The 21,121-nt window shown below is 49.7% G+C and overlaps 1 protein-coding gene across 17 annotated transcripts in view; it reads right to left on the reverse strand.

The window, feature by feature from the left end:
- The window catches only part of LOC146796177 (uncharacterized), a 1,057,178-nt gene that overhangs the window by 711,144 nt on the left and 324,913 nt on the right, over nucleotides 1–21,121 (reverse strand). For all 17 annotated transcript variants that reach the window (XM_085628582.1, XM_085628595.1, XM_085628592.1 and 14 more), the window contains exon 9: nucleotides 17,390–17,500. In XM_085628582.1, coding sequence (XP_085484708.1) covers nucleotides 17,390–17,500 — 111 coding nt within the window. The remainder of the gene's footprint in view (nucleotides 1–17,389; nucleotides 17,501–21,121) is intronic.

Here is a 21,121-nt window from a genome sequence, read left to right on the forward strand (position 1 = left end):
TTATAAATGGAAACAATATGGAGGAGGGAAGGAAGAGGCTCATCTTATTTAAAAAGATTGCGAAGCACTGCCTGCCCAACTGCAGCATCCTCCTCGTTTAAAGTTGTCAAGCAATAGTGTCTTGTAAACGTGTGTCTGCTCGACCACGTAGCTGCTCTGCAGCTCTGATGCAAAGGCACTCCAGCAAATAAAGCAGTTGAGGAAGACATTGCTCTGGTGGAGTGAGCCCTCACTGGTGACTGCAATGGCTTGTTTGCCGTTTGATGGCAGAAGACGATGGCAGCTGAAACTTAACGTGCAATAGTTGGTTTCGTCACTGGACGACCTTTGTGAAAGCGTCCATAAACTATGAATAGTTGATCAATCCTTCGTAAAGCAGCCGTTCTGCTGATGTAGAATGTTAAACCTAGTTTCACATCCAGGGAATGTAATCTCTGTTCCGTAGGAGTTTGCGGATAGCAAAGAAAGTTCTTAAAATCACTGGTTCGTTAATATGACAGTCTGAAGGCACCTTCAGCAAGAAATTTGGATCTGTACGCAATACTACAGAATCTGGTTTGAACTGTAGGAAAAAGGTGGATTTATTGTAAATGCATGAATGTCACGGACGCGACGTGAAGACGTTAGCGCCCGAAGAAAAGCCACCTTCCATGTTAGATACTACAACTCGAACTTGTGAATCGGTTCGTACGGTGGTCTCATTAGTTGAGCCAATACGATGTTCAGATGCCACAATGGAGGAGATTTACAAAATAACCCCTAGACGAATTGATGGATAATCCTTGAAGAAACAAAAGGGAAGTTGAACCATCCTGACGGAAACGGAAAATTGCCGCCAGAAAAAACCCCTAAAGGTTGCAGGAGAGAAACCCGGAGTTAGCTAAATGCAAGAAGAACGGTAACAATTGTTCTGGTGTGGAGTGAAAACGGGTGCACCCCATTAGATGCACACCAGTGGGGAACACTTTTCCACTTTAATTTGTACGTTTTCACCGTAGAAGGAGCCCTCGCCCTCGCTAAAATGTCTCTACAGTCCTGTGGAGTATCCAAATGGGCAAATTCACAGTGCTCAGGTTCCAAGCTGATAAGCTCAGTGAGGAGGGATTCGGATGACCAATTTTCCCCTTGTCCATCGTGAGTAGATCTGCACGAGGCTGTAGAATGATTGGTTCGGATTGAGACAGTAGGAGTAGTTCTGAGAACCATGCCTGCCGAGGCCAACGGGGGGCTATAGAAGTAGATGGCAAGGTTGCCTCCGCATCTACCACAGAAACTCGAGGTACGAGTGGGATTGGGGGAAGAAAAAACGTAGTCAAACAGATCGTACCAGTCCATCAAAAGGCATTGCCCAGAGATCTTTTGTGGGGAAGCCAGCTTGCGTAATCTCGGCATTTCCGGTTCTCTAGTGTGGCAAAGAGATCCAGCTGTGGGCGACCCCATCGTTGAAATATCCTCTCTAGAGTTGGTTGATGCAACTCCCATTCATGGGTCGATGAGGAGGACCCGCTCAGGGAATCCGCCAGGATATTGGATACCCCCGGTCAATTAACTGCTGCATATCGTGATGCGATGGTTGATAGACCAATCCCAAATTGACTGAGCTAGTCGAGACAGTTTCGGAGATTTTATCCTGCCCTGCTTGTTTATATAGTGCATGCAGGTTGTATAGTCTGTCTGTATCAGGACTGATTCTCCTTGGATTAAAGGATGAAAAGCTTTGAGAGCCAGCAATATATAGCCATGAGATCCAACCTGTAGAAGTGCCAGGTTTTTTTTTTTTTTTTTTTTGACATATTGACCATTTTCCTTTTATTGATAAAACCTCCTTCCAGAGAGGCGTCATGTCTGGTACCATTGGTACCATTGTCAGAAGAGAAATGCCTTCCGTTAGATTTAACGGTTGCGTCCACCACCTTTGCGCCAACTTCATCCGATCTGTGACGTTTACAACATCGTTCAAAGAACCTGTAACCTGGCGTTCTTGGACATCCAGTACTCCTTGGATGGGGCGTGTCTGTAATCTGTAATGAGGGATCAATGCAATGCACGATGACGCCATTTTCAGAAAGGACTTCAATATTCTTACAGAAACGGGTCTTTTTGATCTGATAAGGGTTACCAGTCGGAGAATTTTTTGAAGACGGTCTTGGGAGAGAAGTGCCCTTGCTGACACTGTGTCTAAAGTTGCTCCCAGAAAATCCGTGCGATGAGAAGGCAGTAGATGGGACTTTGTGGTATTTATGGAGAGCCCTAAGGCGCGAAAACACCTCCTGTCAAAGATGTGTGTGTTGTAGAAGTTGAACTTTCGATTGTGATTTTAGGAGATAGTCGTCCAGAAATGGAAAGATCTGAACACCCTGGAACGTAGGACGCTACCACAGGGGCTAGCACCCTTGTAAACCCTCGAGGGGCCGAGCGCAGTCCGAATGGTAAACTTTGAACTGGAAAATCCCCTCGACCCACTCGAAAACGAAGAAATTTCCAATGTTGTCGTAGTATGGAGATATGTAAATATGCATCTTGGAGGTCGATTGTTTCCATGAAATCTCCTTGTGAAAATAATCGCAAGATCTCTACATGCGTTCGCCTACGAAAATAATGTTTCTTTAGATACCTGCTGAGAGCCCTCAGATCTAGAATGGGCTTCCATTCCCCCTTCCTTTTGGTGATAAGGAAGAATCGGGAATAAATCCTTTCCCTCTTTTGAAATCTTGGTACTACTCCTATGGCTCCCTTGTGTTATAGAAATTGAACTTGTTGTAACAGTTCTTTGATATGAGCCGGTGGCAGTCCGGTAGGTGGTGTGGGTGGAGGGAATTCGATGAACTCCAAAGTGTGACCTCTTGCTATAATTTCCAAAACCCAACGGTTCCTTGTATGGAGGACCATTGAAAATAGTACCGATAGATTCGATCTCCAATTTTCTGGGACTGATGGAAGTCATGTCTCTTAGGAGTGTAACCCTTGTAAGAGGATTTTCCTCTGTAAGTCTTGGAAGACTGCTGTCGAGAAGTTTGCTGTTGGTTAGAGGAATATCGGTTTGAACCCTGGTTATAAGGTCGATATTGATTGATTCCTCTTCGAAAATAGAGGAGGTGCCGCGTCCGCGTGCACCCCGAAAGGGTTGTTATCAAAATTGCAATGTGCCCAGAGAGCAAGCAGTATCTGTATCTTTCTTTATCGATTGGAGAGCTTCATCCACCTGATCTCCGAATAAAACCTCTTCTTCGTCATATGCCATGGTCTTTGACGGTTCCGGCAGTTGCTCAACTAGTGTTGACATATCCGCCCATACTTGACGGTCCTAACGACCCAGGATGGCCAAAGCATTAGCCGCTCTCACCATGGTGGAAGCCATCGAAGAGAATTTTCACCCTATGGCATCCAAACGACATCCACCACGATCAGGTGGTGCAGTGATCGTAGATGCAGGGTTTCTAGCCCGGCGTTGCTCTGCCTGTGTGACTACAGAATCTGGCTTCGCTTGACCAGTGAGGCACGCTGGTGCTCCTAATGGTGATTTGTACCTTTTTCTCCAATCTAGGCACCCGTGCTGGAAGACTATGAGGCCTCCATAATCTTTTTGCCTTCCTCCCCAATAAATTCGATTATAGGGATTGTATGTGTTTGTTTAACAGGCTGATCTTTGAAATCGTACAGGAAATAATCCTTCGTTAATTTGAACGTTAGTGCTGTCCTATCCCTTAACTGGTGGAACTTGCATATCAACAGGTGGTGAGTCACCAGGTAGCACCGGAGAGGGAGATGGTGTTTGGGCATGATAGTTATCCCACTCCGCCATACCATCATCATCAGCATCGCCACCATCATCGAGAATCTCACCATCCTCCCTGTCCTGAGGAATTTCTTCTTCTTCTTCAGTATCATGAGGAGGTACTGTCCGAGTTGAAGAATGTCTCAGCGGTACTGTAGGTATTACCACAGAAAGTATTGGAGCCGGTACCGGTTCCGATATAGTTGTTGGCACCACTGGAGTAAGCGGAACCACAGACACTTGTGGTGATAAAGGAAAAACCGCCGATTATAGTTGTCACAACCGATTCAGCTAAACCTTCTTCTGAATCTTGATCTGAGTCAGTGGTAAAACAATGGTTAAGGAAGGCGGGAATCCTCCACCGATATAACTTTACCCGACCTTTCTTGTCAAGTACTCGGTGGTAATGGTAATAAAGGAACAGCAGCAAAGGACGAAGTAGTCGCTGTATATGTCGAAGAGATTTGGATTTTTAATGACCTCTGTGCAGAAGTCGTCTTTTTTAAACCCTTATTTTTACCGATAAGACTGCAGTCGACGGGCTCTGAGGCATAGAAGGCTATTGAAGCGATCTTTGTAGACGGAATCGTCTACGGAACCATCGTCGACGGAAACCACCATCGAAAGATTCATTGCCGATGGAACCATAGTCGACGGAACCATCGTCGACGGAATCACCGTAGACGGAACCACCGTAGACGGAACCACCGTAGACGGAATCACCGTAGACGGAATCATCGTAGACGGAGCCACCGTCGACGGAGCCACCGTCGACGGAGCCACCGTCGACGGAATCATCGTCGACGGAATCATCGTCGACGGAATTATCGTCGACGGAGCCATCGTCGACGGAGCCATCGTCGACGGAGCCATCGTCGACGGAGCCATCGTCGACGGAGCCATCGTCGACGGAGCCATCGTCGACGGAGCCATCGTCGACGGAGCCATCGTCGACGGAGCCATCGTCGACGGAATCACCGTAGACGGAATCACCGTCGACGGAGCCATCGTCGACGGAGCCATCGTCGACGGAGCCATCGTCGACGGAGCCATCGTCGACGGAGCCATCGTCGACGGAGCCATCGTAGACGGAGCCACCGTAGACGGAGCCACCGTAGACGGAGCCACCGTAGACGGAGCCACCGTAGACGGAGCCACCGTAGACGGAGCCACCGTAGACGGAACCACCGTAGACGGAGCCATCGTAGACGGAGCCATCGTAGACGGAGCCATCGTAGACGATGAAGCCATCTTTGAAAAAACTGGAAAGTTGAAAACCTCACTAGCCTGAGAACTATGTCTCGTGGGCGACACAGCAGTATTCAAAGAAGAAGAAGTGGCAGATGTCATAGTCAGAGACATTTTCTTCTTTTAAGGAAGGAGTAGGTAACTCCTGTACACTACTGCGTTTTGAGGCTGTGTGGGAACGGCCAGAAGTAAAGTTTTCTACCTCAGAAAATTACTTCATATTTATCCTTAAGTCTCTGGAGCCACAACAAGAGACGGCCTTCCCTGTCTTTCAGAGTTTTTGTAGAAAAAATTCTACAGAATTTATATTCACCCACTTCATGGTAGGGTAAAGACAGTAAATACACTTACTGTGTGGATCTTCTGAGAATAACGTAGCTTTCCACAAAAGAACAAGGTCTAAACAAAGACTTCTTACTTGAAGTCATCCTGAAGAGAAAAAACTGAGCAGAGCTCAGGGAGACTCCCTTTCACACGACGTGCGGTAGAAAATCTGAGGTGAGGAGCTCTGAGGAGAAGGTTCTAGAGAGGAGCTGGCGCCTGATTGGCCTGAGTTCGGACTAACATAATGACAGAGATAGACTACGAATGTCTTTTTTCTCTTTCCATGTATCTCTATGGAAATTTCATATAGGGACATTCTTGATGTTATTACTTACTTATATCTCTGTTTTATATGATTACTTATGTATATATATATATATATATATATATATATATATATATATATATATTATGGCTGTATATATTGCTATATTATTTACCGTGGGACTCCCACTCCGACGACGGGGAATATTCAAGCATGTGAATCTATGAAAGACACCCCAATACTGGAGAAATATTGTGATCAATTTTTGAAAAATAAGTATGTCGGGTAAACGCTCTGTAGACTAACCGTGACTAAGGGTTCATGGAGCCTGAAACGCGTTGGTTTAAGATGCTGTAACGGATGAAATTGCCCGTTTATTTCTATATTAAATAATCGTTGAAAAGCTTTCCACTGAGTGCGTTCCATCTGTTCTCCAGCGGGAGGATTTCTTTAAAGGATTAATTACGGCGTGGTTCAGCCGAGGAATATCGCACCATCTGTAAAAGTAAGTGCCACACTGCCAGCGAAAGATTTTAATATATATATAATATATATATTCATATATAATATAGTTTTAATATGTGCTCATGAGTCCCCGCACTTAGGCGGAAATGTTCAGTCTTTATGACTATTAAGGAGGATCAACTAGAAGAGAAGCACATTTTTTTAAAACACTATATCACAACACATTTACCATCCACAAACCAGCTACCTCTCTCATCACTCACTGACTTTAAGCTTGTCTTTGACCCTGTACAGCGCTCTGCTGCCTATTGACTAGAATACAACCGCATACATACATATATTTGTAATTTTAAGATAATACCACCGTGAGCTCCCACTTCGAGGACACAAAGTGATTCCAGCATATAAATCGATGACATATACAATACTGGATAAGTGTGTGATTTCAATTGTCAACATTGTTCTGTTAATCATGTAGCCTGCTGATACAGGTCTGTATTTGATATTTAGAGATTCCTCAAGCTTGTGTGACAAACACCTCCTGGACATCATTCTACATCTATTCACATTCCTATATAGATTGGTACCTGTGATTTACGGGGATGTTTTTCACTGATGGGGTCCGAGTGACGTCAAAGAGACAAAAAGAGCAAAACCAGAGTTGACTATAATGTCACTCAGAACACTGTGGTAAAAAACATCTCCGTAATTCAAGTTTTACCCAGCCTTCATTTTATCTTATGTACGGCCCCCCAAATCATCTGCCCCTGATTTAAACTGCTACGCAGTTGCAGAGGACCGATGAAGGAGCCATACATAACATTTGCTCTGTTATGTATTCCTGTCTCAAAGGTAGAAAATCCTTACCTGCCGTCCTTGACCAGCCCCCACCACCTTTCCTGAATTCCTTCCTCCTCCTGCACCTGTGCTTTCTGCTTTCAGTCAAAGCAATCTGTGCTGCGTTGACAGCCTTTCCATGGACCCGGTCAGCCTGGCCTTTAAGGCTTTATGACATCACAACAGTGGCTAACCAGTTCTGTTATTAAGTGTTGCTATGTCACAGTAGTGGGTTGTGAGAAAGTGGCTCTGTATATACTGTTCCCTAATAGGTACAGGGTGTACAGAGTCCACAGTCTCCAGAGGTTTGGCAGAGGTTAAAGTTAGATATAACCTTACTCTCTAAACTGGTAGCTTGGTCGAGCAGTAAGGCAGTATCAGAGGACAGTGTAAAGCATTTGTTGTACACACTCAGTCAGCAAATGGTCTCACACACTCAAGAACTGAACTCTAGGCCAATGGTTATATAAAAAATATATGGATGTTTTATTTTAGAACCAACAATAGTTATCAAATTATACTTTCTCAGAATGAGATGCTTTAGTTAAATACTTTGCAGTAGGCAATTGACTTTTGCAGATAATAGTTAGAGTTTTGTTTCAAACACAATAATACATTGAGCTCAATGGGAATTTTAAGTTCTGAGCAATTGATTACTTTTCTAACTCCAGGACTGGATCCTAGATTCAGTCCTAGGACAGTTCTTGGAAACAAGTGAGTAAATTCGTTTTAGTTACTGTTGTGATTTTTAAGCAATATTTTTCTATTTAAAAGCTGACACTTTGAAACTTTAAAATTACCAATGTTATCCTATGGAAGGAAATTAATTCAGTTAGCAGGTAAGTGGGGTTATGGTTACTTTTTCTAGGTCAGTGTTGGATCCTAGATCCAGCACTAGTGGACCACCTGTAAGCAGTTGAGAAACTGTGTTTAAATGACACAGGCGATTTTTAAGGAATATTTTTAAGTTTGCAAAATCGACACAAGAAATTTCATAGAAAAACAGTCAATGGTTTCCTATGGGAGAAAATTTAGTTAGTGGTAAGTACGGTTGTAAGTACTTTTCAGGGTCAGTGCTGGGCACCAAGATCCAGCACTGGGATCTCTCCTAATAGCGGGTGAGTATTTCCGTTTTCGTTACTTGGTTGATTTTAGGTGAATATTTAAAAGTTTAGAAACTCCACACTTAGAAGAAATTTCAGAAGAAGCCAGTCAATGTTACCCTATGGAAGGAAAGTGAGTTATCGGCTTTTGGGTAAGCACTCGACTGGCAGAGTTAAGGTCCTGGGCACAGACTCAGGGGTCTTCCAGGGTGAGGTAAGTACTCGACTGGCAGAGTTAAGGTCCTGGGCACAGACTCGGGGGTCTCCCAGGGTGAGGTAAGTACAGTTGTAACACCCTCAGCGGCACAGGGGCAGCCGGGTGCAGAGTGAGTTAGGCCCAATGTTATCCTATAGAAGGCAGGGGGGCCTTGGTTGGTGGCTGCTGACTAGCAGGCCACGCGGCTGTGGGAGCTGGGCTCCTGGTCACTTGCTCAGGGCAAATGGGGAAGTAGGAAGGAGTAGAAGTTGCACTGCCAGGGCCACTCGGGCGGCTGAGTGCAGGGTGCTTTTGAGCCTTTGGGCGCTCAAAGGATTTAAATGGGAAAGCTCAAGGACGAACAAAGGCTGCAAGCTCGGGGATGAAGATTCTTCAGATGCCACCACCACTTCGAGAGGTAAATTGGGTAGTTGGAGGATAGGTAGGCACCCAGGAGTCGGGCACAGGGGGCCGCAGGGCGCCGGGGTGCCTTTTGATGTCGAGAAATCTTACCCTCTGTTGATCGCGGTTGGGGGGGTACCTGGTTCTGAGGCTGCAGGCGTCGTCAGAAGCGTCGAGGAGGACGTCCTCTGGGTCTTTGTCCACTCCGGCACAGGCCAGGCTTGGCGGGTGCAGAGTGTGCAGGGTTCGCGGTTCCCAGGTGCTCAGAGTCACAAGGTAGCCAGGTCCTCCGGGGTTTGTGAGGTTGCTGGCTGCAGGAGGTGCCGGGATTTAGCAGAAGCAGGTTCGAGGGTCGACAGGCCGGTAAGGCTGGGGCCAAAGCAGTTGGTGTCTTCCTCTTCTTCGCAGCTGCACGCAGGTCTTCTTTCTGCTTGTTCTTCTTTGCTAGTTTAGAATCTGGAATCTGAGGAAGGACGGTTCATGGTGCCCCTAAATACTACATTTAGGGGCGTTACAGATAGGTAAAGGACAGGGACCACTGGGTCCCTGTCCTGGGGTGGGTACACCCCCTATCCTGCCACTCTCCTGTGGGAGGGGGGCAGTGGCCTAGTCCTGATTGGGTAGGGCTTCCCATCTTCAAGATGGCGAGAACCCGGAGATGTGCTTCACCTCGCCTCCCCCACCTGAGGGGTGGGGTTGGCAGGGCTGGCACATCCCCTGTCCTTACTTGGAGTTTCCGGCCAGTCTTCTCGCCAGAGTGGGGGTCTGAACTGCCAGTGGGGGCCAGTTGCTGAGTACAGCAAGTGGCCTGGAGAAGCTCAGAAAGGCGGCATGCCTTTGAAGCTTCCCCCTGCCCATCCTGGGGGAGAAGACCTAGCACCTCACCCAGGAATGTACGTTGTTGCAGGCCCAGGAGAGCGGGGGGCTGTCCACCCAGGGGTCCAGCAACATGTCTGCTGTGTGGCAGCCTAGGCAGCCTCTCAGACAAGACATGGATTGTAGATTAGGTTTCAGGGGGCATCTCTAAGATGCCCTCTGTAGTGCTTTGTACATTAAATCCCACACTGGCATCAGTGCGGGTTAAATGTGCTGAGAAGTTTGATACCAAACTTCTCAGTCTTCAGTGTTGCCATTATGGTGCTGTGGAGTTCTTGTTTGACGAGCTCCCAGCACCATATACTCTTAAATGTCAGCACTGCACTTACAGTGCCCAGGAATGGACCTGAGTACTGTAGGGGCACAGGGCTCATGCTCCTGTGCCCACACCACTGGCATAGGGCACCCAGCTAGAGGGGTGACTGATGTATGCCAGGACAGTGTAGGTTGTGGGCATGACACACAGGGATGTGTGCCATGTCGACTCTTTGTTTGTCTTGTACCCAGACACTCAGCCTGCGAGGGCAGTGAGTGTGTGTTAGGGTACAGGGCATCTAAGGGTGGCACAAATAGTGCTGCAGCCCTTCGAGGCCTTCCCTGGTCACAAGGCCCTGGGTACCTATGGTACCATTTACCAGGGGCTGACATGCGGCCAGGGTTTGCCAATTTGGGTTTTAAGTTTTAGGGAAGGAACATAGGCCCTGGGCACCTGATTGGCAGGAGTCCAGGGCACACTCAAAGTACATTCAGCAATTCAGCAAAAAGTGGGGGCATACCATGCAAGAAAGATGGCACTTTCTCACATGGGTTATGACATTTAGAAAGTGAAATAAACAATAGAGTCTCTGTGAAAGGCATTCATAATAAAGATATAATGAACAAGTTACTTACCTTCGGTAACGATGTATCTGTAAGAAACATTAGTTAGTTAGATTCCTCACCTTAGAATATCCACAGGCGTCAGACTGGATCCGGAAGATTTTTTCGTCAGCAATACCCCTTGCGCGTCGCTAGGCGTCGTCTGCGGCTCCGCGTCCGTCGTCGGCGTCGTGCGCCGGAATGACGTCGTCGGAGTACTTAGACGCCGCCCTCGCGCGCTGACGTCAGTTCTTGTACATAGCTTTCCGCGCCAGGAACGCAGAGCCATGCAAAGACCGACACTGGTGCCAAAAAGAAAATCTAGGGGCCTGAAAAGGATATCCTTAACCCTAGATGTCGGTTCGCAGAACGGGGAGGATGGGTGGGTCGGTGAGGAATCTAACTAACTAATGTTTCTTACAGATACATCGTTACCGAAGGTAAGTAACTTGTTCATCTGAAAGAAACACGTTAGTTAGATTCCTCACCTTAGAATAGATACCCAAGCAATACCATCCCCGGTGGTGGGTCTGCGAACCAAGATCACACCAGAAAGTCCTGGAGGACAGAACGGCCAAAGAAGCCATCCCTCCGGACTTGGCTGTCAAGGCAATAATGCCTGGCAAACGTGTGTAGCGAAGCCCACGTCGCCGCCTGACAGATGTCCTGCAAAGGGACACCCCGTCCCAAAGCAGTAGTAGCCGCTGTGGCCCGAGTGGAGTGGGCGCGCAGCCCAACAGGAGGGTCCTTTTTTGCCAAGGAGTAGCAAATTTTGATGCACAAAAAGACCCACCGAGAGATGGTCCGTTTGTGCACCGCTTTCCCCTTCTTAGCACCCACGTATCCAACAAAAAGTTGGTCGTCCACCCGGAACTGCTTTATGCGGTCAAAATAAAAGGAGAGCGCACGTTTTGGGTCCAGACGGTGGAGCCTCTCTTCCTCTTTGGAAGGATGCAGAGGCGGAAAGAAGGTGGGCAAGGTGACAGACTGCCCAAGATAAAATGGAGTCACCACTTTCGGAAGAAAGGAGGGACGAGGCCGAAGGACAACCTTGTCCGGATGAACAGACAGAAAAGGAGGCTTTGAAGATAAAGCCTGGAGCTCACTCACCCGTCTAGCCGAGGTGATGGCTACCAGAAAAGCAGTCTTAAGCGTCAGCAGACGAAGAGGACAATTATGAAGAGGCTCAAAGGGAGCGCACATTAGAAATGTGGAAACAAGATTCAAGTCCCACTGAGGCATTACAAAAGGGACAGAAGGGAACGTGTGAGTAATGCCTTTTAGAAAGCGTGTAACCACAGGGGACTTGAAAAGAGAAGGCTGATCAGGAAGCCGCAAGAAGGCAGAGATGGCAGCAAGATAACCTTTCAGGGTGCCCAGGGCAGAGCCCTGCCGGGCCAAAGAAAGAAGAAAGAGGAGAACCTCAGAAAGAGGGGCGGAAAGGGGATCCACAGCCTTTGCTGTGCACCATGCCACAAATTTGTTCCACCGGCAGGCGTATACCGACTTTGTGGAGGGACGCCTGGCTGCCAGAATGATATCACAGACTTCAGGAGGCAAGTCAAATGGCATCAACTGCCGCCGCTCAATCTCCACGCATGGAGGTGGAGGCTGGACAGGTTCGGGTGGAGGACCGTCCCCTGCTGCTGCGACAGAAGATCCTCCCGAAGGGGCAGACGTATCGGAGGATCGGTCAACATACTGAGTAGCTCGGGATACCAGTACCTTCGTGCCCAATCCGGAGCCACCAAGATGACTTGGGCCCGGTCGTGCCTGATCTTCTTCAGCACTCTGGGCAGAAGTGGTATAGGCGGAAAGGCGTACAACAGACCGCAACTCCACTCGTGACGAAAAGCATCGCCGAGCGAGTGCCGCCTTGGAAATTCCAACGCGCAGAACTGCTGACATTGCGCGTTCTCTTCGGTGGCGAATAGATCTAACCAAGGCTCTCCCCACTGCTGAAAGAGACCTTGCGCCACTTCGGAGTTCAGACGCCATTCGTGATCCATCATGCACCGGCGGCTGAGTTTGTCTGCTCTGGCGTTCAGAGAGCCCGCCAGATGTTGAACCACCAGGGTGACGCCCTGGTGTTCCAGCCACGTCCAGAGGCGCAGGGCCTCCTGACAAAGGGTCCACGACCCCACCCCGCCCTGTTTGTTGCAATACCACATGGCGGTGGTGTTGTCCGTGAACACCTGCACGACACTTCCCCGGACAGAGGGAAGGAAGGCTTTCAGTGCAAGTCGGATCGCTCTCAACTCCAACAGGTTGATGTGGAGACGAGACTCCGCCGGAGACCAGAGGCCTCTGATCTCCGCCTCTCCCATATGGCCACCCCATCCCAGGAGGGACGCATCCGTCACTACGACATGCTCCGGTTGGGGAAGGGAGAGGCTTCTGCCCATGACCCAATCGCGGTCCGTGAGCCACCACTGCAACTGCTGTGCAGTGCCCTCTGAGATCAAGACATGGTCGGACAGGTTGCCGTGATGCTGGGCCCACTGAAACTTCAGGTCCCACTGCAGAGCCCGCATGCGCCGCCTGGCGTGATGCACTAGTAGGATGCAGGAGGCCATCAGCCCCAGAAGCCGCAACACTAGCCTGACCGAAACCCAGGATAGAGGCCGAAAGATGGGAATCAGGGCCTGTATATCCCGGACCCGCTGTTCCGGTGGATAGACCCGGAACTGCGCCGAATCGAGAACCGCTCCGATGAAGAGGAGCTTCTGAGAGGGACTCAGGTGTGACTTCGGCACGTTGATGGAAAACCCCAGCAAATGCAGGAGATCCGCCGTAGTCTGGAGGTGGGAGACGACTGCCTGGGGCGAGCCCGCCTTCAACAACCAGTCGTCGAGATAGGGGAAGACTGGAACCCCTGATCTGCGCAGATGAGCTGCGACCACCGCTATCACTTTCGTGAACACCCGAGGGGCACTGGTGAGGCCGAAGGGGAGCACGGTAAACTGAAAGTGCTCTTGGCCCACCGTGAACCGCAGGTAACGCCGGTGGGCCGGCAGGACGGGGATGTGGAAATATGCGTCCTGCAAGTCCAACGCTACCATCCAGTCTCCGGGGTCTAGGGCAGCTAGAACCTGAGCCAAAGTCAACATCTTGAACCTTTCCTTCCGGAGGAAGGCATTGACGTTCCGGAGGTCCAAGATAGGGCGTAGGCCCCCTTTGCCCTTCTTGGGAACCAGAAAGTAGTGGGAATAACAACCACGACCTACTTCTGGACTCGGAACGTGCTCGACGGCCCCCTTGGCCAAGAGGGCCGAAACTTCCTCGTGGAGAAGATTCAAATGATCCCCCGAGATACGGTGGTGCTGCGGTGGCATGGCTGGAGGGGTCGTCTCGAAGGGGAGGGAGTAGCCCCTTCGGACGATTTGCAGCACCCACCTGTCCGATGTGATGGACCGCCAGTGGAGCAGGTGATGGCGAACTCTGCCGCCCACTGGCGTGGAATGGGCCTGAAAGCTCGGACTAGGAAGGTTTTGAGGCGGATGCTGCCGGGGTGGATGTGGACTGACCTCGTCGTCCTCCAGAACCGCCTCGGCGGAAACCACGTCCGCGACCGCGCGCAGGTTGGTTCTGCGGCTGGTGGCTAGGCGTACGTGAGGAGGCACCCCTTCCTTGGCCACGAAAGGGGCGAAAGGCGGAAGTTTGCGACCGCGGGGCCGAGAGGCCCAAGGACTTGGCCGTAGCCCGGGAGTCCTTAAAGCGATTCAGCGCACTGTCCGCTTTCTCGCCAAAAAGGCGAGTGCCATCAAAGGGCATGTCCATGAGAGAGCTCTGGACATCACCCGAAAATGACGTGGACCGCAGCCAGGCGTGACGTCTAAGCGCCACTGAGGTAGAAATGGCCCTACCCAGCGAGTCCGTGGTGTCAAGCCCACATCTTATAGCATGTCGCGCGGCATCCCTCCCATCGGCCAGAGCCTGGGTAAGTCGTGTCCGGACCTCCTCCGGACACAGGGGCAGCGCGTCCTCCACCGCATCCCACAGAGAGTGGGAATAACGGTCCAAGAGACAAGCGGTGTTCAAAGACCGCAGGCCCAAACTAAGGGAAGAGAACAGCTTCTTGCCAAACTGCTCTAGTCTCTTGGAATCCCGGTCCGGCGGGGCGGTCGGGAAAGAGGATTGGGAGGTGGAGGCCTGGATAACCAGGCTCTCAGGGGTAGGGTGTTGGGACAGAAAACTGGGGTCGCCCGGAGCAGGGCGGTAGCGCCTGGCGACGTTCCTGTCCACAGGAGGAACTGTGAAGGGCTTGGACCAGGTGCCCTATAGAACGTCAGTGAGGGCCTCATTGAACGGCAGCAGAGGCTCAGTGGAGCTTGCTGCAGTCTGAAGCACCTCAGTGAGGACGTTCGTCCTCACAGCCACGGCAGGTAGCTCGAGCCCAAGGGCTGCGGCCGCCTTGCGCAGCACCACGGAGAAAGCAGCACCCTCCTCCGACGCCACAGTCGGAGGAGAGATGAATCCAGTGTCTGGCGAGGTATCCAGACCACTGGCCTCCCCCAGTTCATCTGCCCAGTCCTGGGACAGTTGGGCCTGAGCGGCCATAGGATCCTCGGATCCCTCCCAGTAGTCCCCATCATCCGACTCCTGGTGTAGAGGAGAAAGTAACGGAGCCGGGCGGTAGACAAAATGTGTCTCTAGCGGCGTCGATCTCGGCGTCCATCGACGCCGGACCGGCGCCGGGCCCGGAGCGGGACTGAACTGGGGCACGACGTCGAGCGGAGTCGAGGTCGGCGTCGGGGGTGGTACCGGTGTCGACGCCGGCGGAGGAGGCGTGACGAGGTCGACCGGCGTCGACGGGGACTCGAGAACGGGTCCCTCGGGCGCTTGCGGCGTCGAGGCCGGAGCCGTCAACGGCGCCGGGGCCGGAGCCACCGGCAGGCAAGGCAGCCCAGTCGGGTCCGCGGGGCCCGAAGGCGCACCAGCGGGCGCCGACGGCGGAGCCAGGTTCCTCCTGGCCGAGAGGAAGGCACTGACTTCCGCCGGCGTCGCGTCAGTCCCAGGGACCGGAGGGTATGGGGACGTGCGCGGCGCCTGCGGCTCCGCCGGAGCCGCGGGGGTGGAACCACCCTGACCCTCGGCCGAGTCGCGCGACCGGCGAGGGGAGTCCGAAGAGCGATGTCGCCTCTTGGACTTCTTGGAATGCTTCGACTTACCCGAACGCTTGGATCCCGACGACCCATGGTGACGTCGGCTGCGGCTCCGCGACCGATCCTTGGACCTCCTCCTGGACCGGGATCGAGCGACGCGCGGAGCCGAGTGGCGGATCTCGAGAAGCTTACGGGACCGCTCCCGTCTAGCCTTCGAGGTCAGGGCCTTGCAGTCGGAACACGACTCCGTGTCGTGGTCGAGGCCCAAGCAGTACAGGCACCGGCGGTGATGGTCCGTAACCGACATCAGGCGGTCACAGTCAGCACAGGCTTTAAAACCAGGCATCCTACCGGCACCGGAGTCGATTGACAGGATCAAAAAGGATCAAAAAACTAGTCAAAAATTGACTAAAGGGGTAGCTCTCCCGGATCTGCGCTTACTGGCGCGGAAAAAAGAAGAACTGACGTCAGCGCGCGAGGGCGGCGTCTAAGTACTCCGACGACGTCATTCCGGCGCACGACGCCGACGACGGACGCGGAGCCGCAGACGACGCCTAGCGATGCGCAAGGGGTATTGCTGACGAAAAAATCTTCCGGATCCAGTCTGACGCCTGGGGATATTCTAAGGTGAGGAATCTAACTAACGTGTTTCTTTCAGATCAATACTGCAATGAACTGTCAGATGGCCTGCAAAAACTCCAACTGGTAAAAATCTTTATGGCTTATTTCCTGTGCGAATTCTGCTGAAACAAAATTGCATCAGTCACATTCTCTACATCCTTTGCTGAACCAGGTCTGTCACAACATTGAGGTCAGGACTCTCTGCATAGTGGTAAAAGCCAGTAAACATATCCATTACCACATCACCTTCAGATGCTTATCTCAAAACAAACCAGGTAGAGTGGCCTCTGTTTCCCTCACGAATGCCGCCAGCTGCTGCCTATATTAAAAAAATCTTACCATGGAGGTAGCACAATGCCCACTCATGGCACACAGTCAACTGGTAAACTGCTATTTCTTTAGTTAAGTTTCCTGTAGCTCTCCTTCACATTCACAAAATTCAGAGGAGGCAGTCTAAATGTTATACCAATGAGGGCCTCTTCTTAATCACTTTTCAGAGAAGTCCAGCTTTTACCAACACCAACACCTACATCTACCAATGTATTAAGAAGGTGCATAACAAATCCTACTTCCCAAGGTGCCTTTTAGAAAGCTACGTAAGATTTTGGAGGTCTTGAATTTTACTCTGCACCTTAAACAACAATCACTCTAGATCCAAATTTGGAGTTTGCTTAGAACACCACAAGCAATTAGTGGTGAAAAAATAACCTGGAAACCTCCCCTGGCCACAGCTCCTCCCTCCCCTTCACCTTTTCCGATTATAATGAAGGAACAATTCCCATGTCAGCTTTTTATCCACGTGGCAAAGGATGAACCTGAGGATCACACATGTACTGGTACTCTAAGAGTAATTAATGAAACTTGTTTAAAAATGCTAATTAAATAGCTATCCAAACATATGTTTGGACCTTGTGCACAAATTCGAACCTTTTACATTTAGGCTGGTGAGGGACTGGTGCAAACAATGACATCAGAAAATGGTCAGAGGACAGAACTGCAACTTTTGATTTCCTCAATAGACGTATTTCTGGTTTTAAAAATATAGATAGAAATCTAGCATGTGCTTCTAGAAAACAAGCACAGACCGACAAAAGGAAAAACTCCACCTGATGTAGGAAAAAAATAAATTATTGTGGTGATGGCCTATTTACTATGACAGTAAGCCAATGGGTAAACAGCTGAAGTCAATCTTATGTATGCAAAAGGAAACAAGTAACTTCACAATAAAAGGATGGATCATAAGGGCATAAGCATACATTTTACTTGGTTTAAAATCCGACAATCATGGCGGAATGATAAAGAAGAGGCCCTTACCTGTTTCTCCAAAGGCTTTTGACTGTAGCTGGTGGACTCCAATAAATCCTGAGTAGGAAGAAAGGTCTCTACTTGTTGTTTTTCTTGCTGTGGGGTTGAGTGGTCGACAGGCTGTGATCAAAACAAAGTGGCAAGTTTTATGATTCCAATTCTTTACCTGTTTTGAATAAATTGCTGATAAAATGGGCAACAGTGAGGATCTCTGGATGCAAGCCATTCTTTGGCTGCAGGGGTTACCACATAATTATGTATTTACTGCATATGCCACCTAATTTGCAAAATATGCACATATGAGCAATTTATTTTGTTTCTATCTCAAATGGATAACACTAATACAGACAAAAAACTTGCCACAAAATTTTCATTTTTTTCTGCATCAATCAGATGTCCAGGTTACTTACCTTTGGTAACGTATTATCTGGTAGAGACTATCTAGCTGCGGATTCTTTACCTTGGAATATTCCCCTGGATCGGGAAAATCTTGAGCAGTACCTCTGCGTGACAGCAGGTGGTGCCAATTGATTCCGTGGAGTGGTGTGCACCAGAGGTGTGGTGCACAGTACTTATAAAGGCACCACCTCATTATGCTGACATTAGTTTCTTTATGTGACTCTTTCCGTGCCAGAGGCACAGAAACATGTCAGAAGGCTATTTTACCAGTGTGCAGAAACTAACGGAATGCCAGGACCTTTTAGGTCGGAAGAGCGGTTTGCATAAACGGAGAGGCTGGGAGGGTCGGCACAGAATCTGCAGCTAGGAAGATTCTCTACCATATAAGGCGTTATTTAAAGTAAGTAACTTGTTCCTCTGATAGAGACTTCTAGGCACAGATTCCTTAACTTAGAATAGATATCAAAGAAAGGTCTGAGAATTGATTCAGACAAAAAAGTCCTTGAGGACAGAATGGGTAAAGTACCCATCACAACATACCTAAGTGCCAAGACTGTGGTGTTTGGTGAACTTTTGCAGGAACCCTTATGCGGCAGCCTGACAGATGTCCAGGAAGGCTACTCCATGAGCTAATGCAGTGGTGTGGCAGCTGCTTTGGCGTTGGTGGAATAAGCCTATAAAGACTCAGGGGGTTGTTTTTTTGCCAATCCATCTTGAGATGGTCAGTTTCTACACTTGTAGGAAGCTGGCTCTGTATATACTACACCAAAGTAAGGTATAGTATGCATAGAGTCCAGTGGATTCCCAAAGGTAGGCAGAGGTAAAAGGAGATAATGCCTTACTCTCTATTTGTGCTAGTGTGGGCGAGCAGAAAGGCTTTATCAGAGGGTAGTGTTAAGCATTTATTGTACACCCTCAGGAAGGAAATGATGGCACACACTCAAGGACTGAACTCAGACCAATTTGACTGCATACAAATATTATTTAGTTGTATTTTATTTTCTCGAACCAAGCCAGGACTGCTACAGGTAAGTGTAATAATACTTTGCAAGAATAACACCGTTAAATACAGTTTCAATGCAGTTGAATGCAATTGCATTGGCTACAGGTAAGCCACTTGTTCATAAAACAGTTGTAATTACTTTTCCGTTACCATCAAGATTACTTTGTAATTACTTTTGAGATTACTTTTTAAGTTACTTTTTCTACTCAGTGTGATATGCCTAGATATCACACTGGGACATTTCCTAGATAAAAGGTGAGTAAATCAGTTTTTGTAAATGTACAGTTTCTTATGTTTTCATACAATGTCTCATTTTTCAAAGAAAAGCAGTCTTTGCATTCCTACGGAGGAAGTGAAGTTATTTGGGAGTTGAGTTTCTGGGGTTAGAACAAGGGTTCCCCCATTGTCAAGGATGCACTCTCAAAGTACCCTCAGCAGCACTAGTGCAGCCGGGTGCTGAGGCCCAATGTTATCCAATGGGGGATCGGGAGCCTCCGGTTGGTGTCTGCTTACGGTCACAAGGTTGTGGGAGCAAAGCTCCTAGACTTAAGCTCAGGGAAAAGGGGAATCCGATTTAGCACACAAGGTGCACCCACTGCGGCACAGGGGTGGCGGGGTGCAGGGTGCAGGGTGCTGTTTTGGCACCGGGTGCCCTGTTGTTTTCAATGGGGGTTCCCTGGTTGCAACAAACACTGCAGGCTCGGGGAGAAAGATCTTCTGGAGGTGACCACCGGTTGGAGAGGTAAGTTGGGATGTCGTGGGATGCCAGGACACAGTCGGTTGGGCCACCGAAGGCCGTGGGGCATTGTGTGCAGGGGTGTCTTTTATCGTCAGGTTTTTCTTACTGGCACCGGTCGCGGGGATCCTCCAAAAAGGGGCTGCAGGCGTCGATTGGAGACTTGAGGTAGGTCAGGGATCACCAGATCCCAGGTCAAGATCGCTGGGGAGAGCTCCTTGTGGTGTTGGGCCACTTAAACTCAGGCCGTGGGCGTCGGGTGCAGACTCGCAGATTTGGCCAGTGCCAGAGTCTGTTGGTGAGCAAATCCGGTGCTCACAGGAGACAAAGTCTGGCTGGGGAATGCTGGGGAGGTCATCCGGGTTCTGGGGACTGCTGGCTGCAGGACACACTGTGATTTTGCTAGAGCAGGTCGAGGTCAGGAGAGGCTGGTATGGCTGGGGTCTAGTCAGTTGGTGTCCTCCTCTTCTTCCTTCAGCATGGCTCTTCGATCCCTCTTCTTCTTGTTTCTTCTAGTCTGAGGAGGCAAGGTTCAGGGTTGCCCCTAAATATAAAATTTAGGGGAGTTACAGGTAGATACAGGTTGGTACCAATGAGTCCCTTCCTTGGGGTGGGTCCGTCCCATATTATGCTACCCTCCAGTGAAGCGGGGCATAAGCCTCACTCTGGTTGGCTGGGTCCCCCCTTCTTCAAGATGGCGGGGACTGAGAGGGGTGCTTCGCCTCGCCTCCCCCACCTGAGGGGTGGGGTTGGCAAAGGTGGGCACACCTCTTCTCCTATATGGGTTTTCCCACCAATTCTCCCGCCCAAAGAGGGGGTCAAAACCAGTGGGGGTCAGTTGCTGGGAGCAGCAAATGGCTGGGGTAGCTCACAAAGGCGGCAAGCCTTTGAATCTTCCCCTTCGTGGACCCTGCCCATCCTAAAGGGGAAGGCTTGGCACATGGACCCAGGATGTGCTTTGTTTCAGGACCAGAAACAAGTCTGGCGGTGGCAGCTGGCGAGCAGCCACTCAGCCCGGACACTAGAGTCAGGTTGTTTTTCAGGGGTCAATTGTAAGATGCCCTCTGAGTGCATTTTTCATTAAATCCCACACTGGCATCAGTGTGGGTTTAATGTGCTGAGAAGTTTGATATCCCATTTTCCAGTTTTCAGTAAAGCCATTATGGTGTTGTGGAGTCAGTAGTGACAAACTCCCATACCATATACCTTTTATGGCATTACTGCACTTACAATGTCTAAGAATTGACTTAGACAATGTAGGGGTACATTGCTCATGCACCTGAAACCCTCACCACTGGTATAGTGCATCCAGCTAGAGGGGTGGCTGACCTATGCCAGGGAAGTGGATTGTAGGCATGTCGACTCTTAACTTTGCTCTGCACCAAAACACGCAGCCTGCAATGGCAGCGTGTGTGTGTGTAAAGATACACGGCCTCTAAGGGTGGCAAAATAAGAGGGTATTTTCAGGGAATAAAAGTGCACCATTAGCACCCAGAAGTAAGATCTCATCAGACTGGAGAAGAGGACCGAAGAAGGACTGCTCTGCTGCACCAAGGACCCGGCAAAGAGATGCTGCACCGAAGTGGACTGCACATGCTGAATC

The sequence above is a fragment of the Triturus cristatus genome, chromosome 10 (genome assembly GCF_964204655.1).
Source record: "Triturus cristatus chromosome 10, aTriCri1.1, whole genome shotgun sequence".
Taxonomy (NCBI): domain Eukaryota; kingdom Metazoa; phylum Chordata; class Amphibia; order Caudata; family Salamandridae; genus Triturus; species Triturus cristatus.